This window comes from Arctopsyche grandis, chromosome 1, assembly GCF_051622035.1.
Source record: "Arctopsyche grandis isolate Sample6627 chromosome 1, ASM5162203v2, whole genome shotgun sequence".
In the NCBI taxonomy this organism is placed as follows: Eukaryota; Metazoa; Arthropoda; class Insecta; order Trichoptera; family Hydropsychidae; genus Arctopsyche; species Arctopsyche grandis.
This window is the reverse complement of record NC_135355.1, coordinates 32901099-32912009: the sequence shown is the minus strand read 5'-3', so window position 1 is coordinate 32912009 and position 10911 is coordinate 32901099. Positions and strand designations below refer to the sequence as shown.

Here is a 10911-nt window from a genome sequence, read left to right as displayed (position 1 = left end):
AAAAGACAGAAAGCGGAACACGTGGGTGAGAATGACAAGAGTAGTGGACATAGTGGATAGAGTGAAGAGATTGAAATGGCAATGGGCGGGTCACGTAGCTAGGAGGATGGACGAAAGGTGGACAAAAAAAGTGCTTGAATGGTACCCGAGAGAAGGCAAAAGAGTAAAAGGAAGACCGCAAGGACGATGGGTGAACGAAATTAGGAAAATGTGCGGAATGAGATGGATGAGTGTTGCGCAAAACAGAGACGAGTTGAATCGTGTTGGAGAGGCCTTCATCCAGCAGTGGATGGCGAGTGGCTGTAAATGATGATGATATATGTATATATATATATATATATATATATATATATATATATATATATATATATATATATATATATCAGTGGCGTGCGGTCCATGGATGCGGTGGATGCGGCGCATCCCCTATAACTTTAAAAAGCCAAGAGTATTTTTAATAAATATTTGAATTTCGCTTCGATGTATTCTTAGTGATGTACGTGATTATGATGTAGTATATGATATATATTTCACATATCACGTGTTTTTTGTTACATGATGCATTATATAGGATCTTTTGATAATTTTTATTAAGGATTCGCATAGGCCGCATTCGCATAGGCCGGCCACAGGCGAGTGACGCTGGCGAGTAGACGCTGAGTGAAGTGCGCGCGCGTCATGGATTCGGAGTCGCGACCGATCCCATTTGCGCATGCGCACTATGAGGCTGTCTTATTCGCGCGGACGCGTTGACACTTGTTTAACCTCTACGGTGGATTCGGTTTCTCTGTTTGCTTATCTATTGAGTTTCACTTGGAAGCCGCTGTTGATCGATATTTCCGCACGCTACGCCCCAAGTTATTTATCAAAAAGCTAGCCGATTCATTTCTTTAGACGAAGTTAATCATTTATACTGTAAGTTGGTTATTTTTTACTTTTGAATTAAGTTTTCATTTAAATTAGTTTCGTCTAACTTTATTTTTAGTTTACTGTTCCACTACTTACGAGTTTTCATTATTGCCTTTAATATGGATATCGAAAATAACAATGAGAGTGGACTTGTCGTCGAGATCAATAATAATTGCAATTGTTTAATTGAAAATGTGCTGAAAAGAAGATTTGCTTCTCTCCCATTTAATGAAAAGGAGATTATTGTTAAGAGCCCCAAACCCACACCAATATTAAATATTCAGTCTAAAACAAAAACATTTAAAAGGTATTTTAACACAGAAACATACGAAAAAATTTCATGGATTTGTGGATGTGCTCACTTAACGAAATTATTCTGTTGGCCATGTATTTTATTTTCTCAAGAAGTGAATGTCTGGAGTAAATTTGGATTTTCTGACCTAAACAATTTAAGTAAATCGCGCAAGAGACATGAATGTTCTCAAGCTCACATATGTTCTGCTGCTCAATTTAAAAAATTTGGAAAGGGACCTCGTATAGAAAATTTTTTAAGTGCTCAATTTAAAGCAAATATTGAAATGCACAACAAAGAAGTTACTGCAAATAGATACATTTTGTCGAAATTAATAAGCGCGATCTATTTTTTAGCAAAACAAGAACAACCTTTACGAGGACATTTTGAGCACCAGGAATCGGAAAATAGAGGGAATTATATTGAATTGCTGTATCTGTTGAGTGAATCAGACATAAAATTGAAAACTCATTTAGATAACTCTACGGTGTTTACTGGACTATCGAACCATATACAAAATGACTTGGTATCCGCAATATCAAAAGTCTTGCTAGATGAGATTAAAACTGAAATACGTGCATCAAAATTTGTTTCCATAATTGTGGACGAATCTACAGATATCAGTCGCAAAGCTCAGCTATCTACTATTTTTAGATATGTAGATGAAAATAATGAAATTCAGGAGAGATTTGTTGGATTTGTCGATGTTAGTCCCAATAGAACAGCTAATGCTCTTTTTCAGCACATACGTGAGACCTTGGAAGAATTTGGTTGTTTGGACAAATTAATTGCACAAACGTACGATGGAGCGGCTGTAATGTCCGGGGAGCATAATGGAGTGCAACGAAAAATTCGAGATATTTGTCCTAATTCTTTATTTGTCCATTGTTACGCTCACAGATTGAATTTAGTTTTGTCGCAATCTGTTAAACATATATCCGGATGCAAACGTTTTTTCAGCCGTATGTTGTCATTTTCAACTTTTTTTTGTAAGTCTTCAAGAAGAATTTCCCTTCTCGATTGTCAAATAAAAAAACGATTTCCCACTGCTGCCCCTACACGATGGAACTACAATAGCAAAATTTTAAATATGATATTAGAATATCAAACAGAATTAATGGAAATATTTAATCAAATAATTAATGACGAAGACGAATGGGATACTGATGCTGTCATAAATGCTGAAGTCCTTCATCGTTATTTAAAAGAGTTTGAATTCAATTTCAATTTGCATTTATTTTCTGCAATATTTAATTCGGCAGATTTTTTATTTGAAATTTTACAAAAAAAAACCTTTGACATATCGTATTGCGTAAGTGAAATTAAAAAATTTGTAAAATATTTAGATAACAAAAAAGACGATTTTGATTCATTGTGGAACAAAGTAATAACTAAAAATTTTAATAGAAAAAGAAAATATGCTGAATGTGAAGAAGATGTGAAAACAACGTATAAACTTCACTATTCTGAAATTTTAGAAACTCTTTCAGTAAATACAACCAATCGATTTCGAGATATCGAAAATTTAAAATTTCTCGAATTTTTTAACGTCAAAAAATTTAAAGAATATGAAAATAATTTTCCAGATTTCCTATTTAAATCACTCCACCTAACTTATGGAAAATACTTTGATTTTATGAAATTAAAAAGCGAATTAATTTACATGTACTCAACGCAAGATTTTCATTTGAAATCTATAAATGACGTAAAGGAATTAATTGTGAAAGATGATCTAATAGACGTTTTGGAACAAGTATTTAGTTTAATACAATTAATTTGTACGATACCTTCCACGAGCGCATCGGCTGATCGATCATTTTCGACTATGAAAAGAATTAAAACGTTCACCAGAAGTAGTCAAAGTGAAGAAAGACTCTCTGGTCTTGCTTTAATTGCAATCGAAAAGAAAATAATGTCAAATTTAAAAAACAATAAAAAATTCTATGATGCGGTTATCGATGAATTTTGTAAAAAGGAACGAAGAATAAAATTAAATTTTAAAAAATAAATTGGTCGGTTTTTTTTTTCAAACAAGGGACAGCATCCCTTGTTTGAAAAGTCACCGCCCGCCACTGATATATATATATATATATATATATATGTATACATACATATATATAAATAAATATAATAATATTTCATGGACTTTCATAACGCAGTCGATAAATGTCACATATTCTGTCCCGTCACTATCATTGTCAATGTCAAAACTTTAGAAACGTGCTTTACATATATTATAATTAACTAATACAAGTCTAGTCGTGTTGGTAAATTATGACAATTTGAACTTCGTCTTATGATATTTCTTAGTGTGATTCGATGCGATTCTGATTATACTATGTACATTAGTTTTCAGGATATGCAATCCTTCTACGACGCGAGCCATTAAAGAGTCGACAGACCCATCACAACAATTTACAATGGTCCATACCTTAGTCCGAAATAGGTGAAGTTCACATTCGCGTCACAAAGTTAAAACGATTAAGTCGTCAATTACATACACACATACATACGCACAACTCTGCGGGGTGCCTGATATGTCGGTGCTAATTTGTCGCCGTTTAAGGCTCGATTTTTATCAATCGATCAATTCGGTTTAAAACATATTTATCATATTCGTCTAAGTTGTAAATTATCGTCGGATCGATCTATTTATATATATGATACATGTGCAATTTCACAACCGATCAGATATGCACTTATGTATGCATATATGTATGTACATATGTACGTTCTCTTTTTCGCCGTTGCCCACACAAAAATCACTATTAATTATCTATTCGGTACGAAAGTACCAGGTTGACCAATTAAATGTCTACGGCAAGTGATGTAACTAAAATTATATGTATGTGTATTGGGAGTAATCAAAAAGTTGCGAAATGTATGTGTGCGTGAACTTGAATTGCATATTATGTGATAGTTATGATGGGGAACCGTATTTGACGATCAAAATTGACTTATTGATTTGTTATAATGCGTAATAAGTTTTGTAGGGTAGAAATTAGTGGATAATTCGAAAAGAAAATCATTTGTGTCAAGGTTAAGGTCAGTTTTATATTGCATTGCGCATTGAATAATGCAATGCTGAAACTTTTGTTTACAAACATTGACCCTTTGTCAATGTTTCAAAATCTAGTTTCGTTTTAAATACATATGTAAATATATCAATATGTTTATATGAGCCGTTATATTTGAAAATGGCATAAGTACACTTTTATTCATTTTGAGAAATATTTCGCAAAATATTAAATACAATGTTTTGCGTTTTACAATATTTAAAAATATTGGTGGCCTGTAATACGTTAATTCTGCATATAGGTATTTTTCTAATAGTTCTGATATCTTTTTCACATATTTAAAATATATCTATAAGAACTTTTTTTTTAGTTTGTCATTGGACTTTATTTTTTCCCAGGGCCCGGGATTTCTCTCGGCGGCCCTGCTTGCAGTTGGCAAAGTCTAAATCTTGTATCTTATTGGTTGAAAAGTTTTTTTTTTATATGAATCTTACATTCACGATTCCTATTGGTTAAAACAACTTACCTGATAAGAGTCGTTCTTTTTTGTACTGCAAACATCTGTGAAATGAAATATTCAGATATGCTTATACATTTTTTATTTCTAATCTACCGTAATTTCTTAATTTTCAAAAATCATTTGTACGATATCCCGAGATATTACCGTCAATAGAGGACGGGATGGAATTTATATGTAACAGTTAGAATGTGACATAATGTATGTATGTATATTGGTATTGGATTTTTTCTTACTTTATTAATTTAGTGAAATAGTGATGGTAAAATTAAATTTTTATGTTTTGTGTGTAATTAAAAATCCATTTTATATATTATATATTAATATAAAGGTAGATAGTTACAGATAATTCTAAATTAAATTGAATGTCATATTTATAATAAGATAAATCATGCCAAATGTTAATAGACACGGATAGGATAAGCTCGACCAATCAGGTAATATTATGTAAATACACTACATACATACATGTACATATATTGATGATTGTTGCGGTTACAGATGTCCAGTGTTTCATTATCACTTGTTCATATACATATGTACATACATGTAATGTGATAATTTAATAGATACATACATTGTTACGTGTTGCAAAATCAATTACTTGGAGATAAAACCAGCAAATTTATCTTAAATTAAAATCGTAATTCATTTTAATAGCAATTTAGTCAAATTAGTTAAGGTAAGCTGTTGCCCATATGTTGCTTATTATCTGTTGCTGAAATATTCTTTCCTATTCATTTTGAAATTCACATTCAGATTATCGATGTGTAACAAGCACAAACCTTGAATTTATTATCGGTTGCGCAATCGAGATTTGACCCGATCGCATCTTCCATTATTTAAAAGTGAAATTCAACGTGTAATTAACCAGGCCTCTTATGTATGTATATATGTACATACATATGTATGTTAGTGTGCGAACAAGCAAACATTTCATGCACTTGCGTGCGTGTATTATAAAATAACTTTGAAATGTATTTATTTAATAATAATTATAATTTACGTCGGGTCGTACGAGTAGACGCACGATAATAGCATACCATTTGCATAATATTTGCATAGAATGCGGTATGCGCTTTTTCGTATTGTATGTCAAATTGAGTGTGCGTAAGGAATTGCAGCGGAACTTTCAAGCGAAAGCTTTCCCGTTCGAATCCGTAGGTTTGATTTGTATTTAATATATTGGTTTTCGTATTCACTACATATAGTCGATATTATGTTATGAAATACACAATGTAATTATCTGTTATGTAGTAAATTGCAACTTTTGGGCACCATTCGAACACTTTTCGGCCATTATTATTTATTTATTTTTACATATATACCAGGAAGGCCTTACAGGTAACCCCAATGCGCTTTCCTGACCAATTACAAACGTTGCAGCATTTTTTTAATTTAATTATACAAGTCGCTGAATTACGAGACACTGAAAAACTCGCAAATTAACGAGACGTCTATGAATTGTACATAAATTTGATTGTACATTAATCAATCTAAAATAGTGGTGACATGCATAGTAGGTAGGAAGGATATTTAGCCAATTTTACCGGGAACCGTTTCAATAATGAAATAAGAAAAAAATTGGCAAACTCTGATCGGAAACGATCGACCTGGAGTCAGATATATGTACTCAGAAAAATCCTTTTCGATCAAGGTCAGCTCGTGGGATCGAACCCGGTGCCTCTCGACGCTAAGCAGAAGCTTAAAGACCGAGCTATGCTGCTGGCTAATTATTCTAGATGTGTAACTCTCCCGTTGTGATTTTTATCTCTACTGGTTCCACTATGTCAAAAACCCTTGTCAGTTCTCCGATTTTTCCGTACATGATTTGTCTGGACGTGAACATTGCGGAAAGATTATTTTCGTACACTGACCAGTGGTGGCTCGTCCCCCATTCAAAATTAACAAATTTACATCAATAAATCCCGTACGAAAAAATGAATGCATGGAAAAATCTGTCTGAATTTCCAAATCTGAACTTATCAGTGTGTGGTTACATCCTGTACGGAAAAATCGCCGAAACTTTTAACCAATGTGTCTCGTCACTATACCGAGCATACATCGTTCCATTCGTCTTTGAGTGAATTGGATTTTGTGTTTTGCACTCATCCGTCATTATTGGCAACACACGTTGATTGAAAACTTTCTTCTTCAGGCCAAGTGGAACAGCAATCATTCTACCAAATTCACTCTATTTTAATTTTGTTCATATTTTTATATACCGCTACTTACTGTTGAACATTTTAGCTGACAATTAGATATTTAATTTTAATTGAATTTGATATGTTGAAATTACATTCGCTTATTATACGAGTGTATGCAACTTCACAATCTAATTACATCAAGATTATATGTCCATTTGTTTTTATACTTTGTTGTTGTTATATAAACAATAAATAGTGTAATTATGAATTGTGATGCATTACGTTTATATAAGACAAATTAAGAATGTTACAGGCTAATTCGTACTGTATTAAAAAATCATAAGCGTTCTTTCTAAACCACAAAAACTTGTTGAGTGATTGATTCTTAGTTCAAATCACTCAAAATCTCGAGGTCGAATCGCGAATCTTTATCTATTGTCACTACGTGCATACATGGATAAAGCTAAAATTGAATAGATATTATGCAGACGAAATCTTGAAATATTATATTTATCATCGTGGACAGATGTGTAATAAATATAATTAAATATGCAGTCTTTGAACTTTACAAAATAGCAACGTAATTTCTCCCAAAAATGTCACGGCAATGAAAGTGCATTTTCTTCAAATTTTTCATAATTCATTCGACGCGTCGAACTCAAAAATTTGTTTGGCAACGCTGCATTCAGCTGATCGATGGATTTCAATGTCATAAATAAATAAAATATTCTAGATAAAATAAAAAAAAAAACGGTAACCAAGGATTCTCAAACGATGCGCAGTGAAATTTTCTCGGTTCGCTTGCGCAATCGTCGACGGGTGAAATTCGCGTCGGCGGGAAAGCGTCGCCATTTTTTTACCTCTTCTTCTTCGAACCGCAAGGACACGTACGATGAAAGCTAATTTAAATAATAGATTGGAGGACAGGGCGACGCATACTGAAAAATTGGAGAAGCGTGGCGAATGCGCGTTGAATTTATACGAGTCGTTTAGTAGTTCGTACTAAATGTGCGTGTGTGCCTATCGCTTTCGCGCATTCGAATTGTTAACCCTTTCGGCGTGATCGAAAATTTAATCAAGTACAGGCTTCTGTCGTTGTAGTGAATTTGCAAAATTTGATACCGGGTTCGATCCCGTGCTAATCTTAAACACTTGTCAGACTTGGATATTTGTGAGTCCAAGTCAATCGTTTCATATCTCTGATTTGTCAATTTATCTGATTTCATTGTTGAATCGGTTCCTCCATCAAATTGGCAAAAATCATCCTACCCGCTATGTCACAAATATCTGAATTTGATTTATGTACAATATCTAAAAATGTATGTACAAGTCTAAATCCATCGATGTATTTATGGATTCAATCATTTATTAATTAATTAATTGTTAATTTGGTGTTTTTCAGCCTCTTGACATACAGCGATTAATCTAATAAAAAAGCTGCAATGTTTGTAATTAATTGTCTAGGTCTTACTACTACTACTAAAGTAATGACCCCAAGTATTACGACACATATGGTTAGATTATTTTTGTACATAAGTACTAACGGTTTTTCAAACATAAAAGGACATTAGAGACATCTATTGACAGTCAACAAATTATTTGACACATCAAACATTATAAAGCATTTCATAAGGTTCAACAAATTCGAGAAGCCAATAACTCAAAATTGCGAGTAACTGAGGGGGAGGGTAACGATTCATTAGATGCGTCACAACAATTACGCTAGAAAATTCGGAAAATTCTAATAGGAGACGGTTGATCTGTGTTTTAATGACCACAATATCTCGCCAGCAGCGTATTTTGGCTGCGACTTGAACCCACGACCTCTCTACTACATAGTATGCGATAGCTCTACCTATGTTTTGAAAAGTTTTAGCTGTGGAGAATTTCCATTGAACTAATTTTCTAATTAAATTTCCAATTGTCTATATCCCAAATATAACATGATACGTGATGAGGTGTGATGAATTTTCCAATGTTTATGAGTAAGTTTTCTGGATATTTTTGTGTAAGCCTGAATCGGAACGATTCTATTTTCATCGAATAAAATTTTTCTAGTCCTTGTTCCCATTACAATACTACCGTTTTATATTACGCAAAGGCGGTAATAATTTATGCAATGAAAATTTCAGCGTGTAACACTTTCGCCGTTATATTTTTATTTTAGATAGATTTTTAGTCATATTCGTCTTTGAAATAAATAATATAATCACGTGTGTGCCAATTTTCAGATAGCATTTTTTTTGCAAATTTGTGTTATTTATTATACATACATACATAACCGCATAAACTGTTACGGTATCGCAGTTTTCGTTCGGTTAGGATTATTTTTTATCTTTTTGATTTTTTCTTTTGCCGCATAGCAGGGTTAATGCAATTTGTCAAAGTTGCGTACTAAACGTTGCAACTAATCAATGCAATTAACATATTTTGCCCGCGAATGGTGCAGGTGAGTGCGCACTTCTCGACTTCGATGGCACTGCCTGGTAATGGTGAACCACTTTCTATCGTTGCTAAAAATTCCAAACCCGCTAGCTAGGAAGCGCTTTGATTTCAACATGTCTATGAGCGTTTTGCCGATTGCGCATAGGCTTGTGTGTCATTTTATTTTCGGTGTATTTTTTATAATACTCATTTTATGCATTGCTCTCAGTTAATACATGTGTATCTAGTCCATTCATACATTTGTCCTATTAGGCACGTCCGTGTGAAATATTTTATGCATATAAAACCTAAAGATTTATAGCTTTGAATGGACACACGTTTTCAGAGGACTATGTTTTACATATGTACATACATATATAGTAATACATTTTGACTAGTTGGAATATATTCCGTCTAACCCACGTAAGTTAATTCATATGGCGAATGACATTCCAACTGGTCAATTTATATTTTAACTGAAAATACAACTATAAGTTGGTACCAGGTTAGAGGAGAGAATGTTTTCAGAAGTTGGAAAGTCACATTTTTTTTTGTTTTGAACACATTCTTAGAGTTATCATAATACGAGTACTCATTACCTATATTCATAATATCTAGAAAATAATAAATTAATGCATTATTGAATTCTAAAGCATTCATAAAAACATCAGAGCTGTCAAAACTCGACCGTTATATTGCAACTGGCGCACAATGTTGAAAGTGTATTTGCGCTTTTAGAGATATAATTTACTAGTTGAATTGTATTCGGATATGAATGACCCAAAGCGCCAGTTGGAATATATTACAACGGAAAATACACTTCGAGTGAAATATATTTTATGTATGTATGTATGTATATGTTACAGTAAAAGCATATTTCAAGTGAAAATATATTTTCACCAATTCAATCAGTGAACATGTATCAAACAATGAATTTACAATTAATGTATGTACGTACCAGTGCTTCAAATCCCGGAAGGTTACTTCAGCACCGGGATTGCGGTGCTGGGAATTTCCGATCCCGGTATTCAGACTAGTTTCAGCACCGGGATTCACGGTACCAGAAAACACCGGGATCCCGGGATTGGAAACCTTAGTACGTACATACTTACAATCGAAATAAATCTTAATTTTGTAGTAAATTGTGAATTATACAATCGAAATTAAATAAAATATATCTACCGTGAGACCAGTTTTATGTTTTACAATAGTTAAAATCATAAATATTATGTTATATCCATTAGGAACTAACTCTATGAAATATTTTTTGTAGAATAAGAAAGCTTGTTGAATACACAATACTTAAAAATGTAATGTTTTTCTAATATGATTATAAAATATTTCCCATTTGGGTTGGATCTTTTTGAACTATGTATGTTTATATGTATACAAACATACATACATACATATGTATATGTATGTACGTCCAAACCTCGATTGTGAAGTTTTCGCTTCAATTATGTACATAAATATGTATGTATATCAAGCTTTAAAATATAAGCTTCTATACGGGTCTACTACGTTCGACCGATCCTCATTTGAGATTTTTGAAGGTTTTTGAAAATCTCTCATCCGCTTGAGCGGGCCTTTGTACTCATACATACA

At 32.9% G+C, this 10911-nt stretch overlaps 1 protein-coding gene across 1 annotated transcript; it reads left to right on the top strand.

The window, feature by feature from the left end:
- The first annotated feature begins 716 nt into the window (after positions 1–716).
- Positions 717–3532, top strand: LOC143917598 (zinc finger MYM-type protein 1-like). Its single transcript, XM_077439160.1, has 3 exons — positions 717–915; positions 986–2750; positions 3512–3532. The coding sequence occupies exons 2-3, from the start codon at positions 1029–1031 to the stop codon at positions 3530–3532; spliced, it is 1743 nt and encodes a 580-aa protein (XP_077295286.1). The 5' UTR covers positions 717–915; positions 986–1028.
- The last annotated feature ends 7379 nt before the right edge of the window (positions 3533–10911 follow it).

Excerpts from the sequence above, each read along its gene's own strand:
- LOC143917598 (XM_077439160.1), top strand. The coding sequence starts at position 1,029 with ATGGATATCGAAAATAACAATGAGAGTGGACTTGTCGTCGAGATCAAT. Across the intron at positions 2,751-3,511 it reads AATTTCTCGAATTTTTTAAC|TGTGATTCGATGCGATTCTG; the intron begins GTCAAAAAATTT and ends GATATTTCTTAG.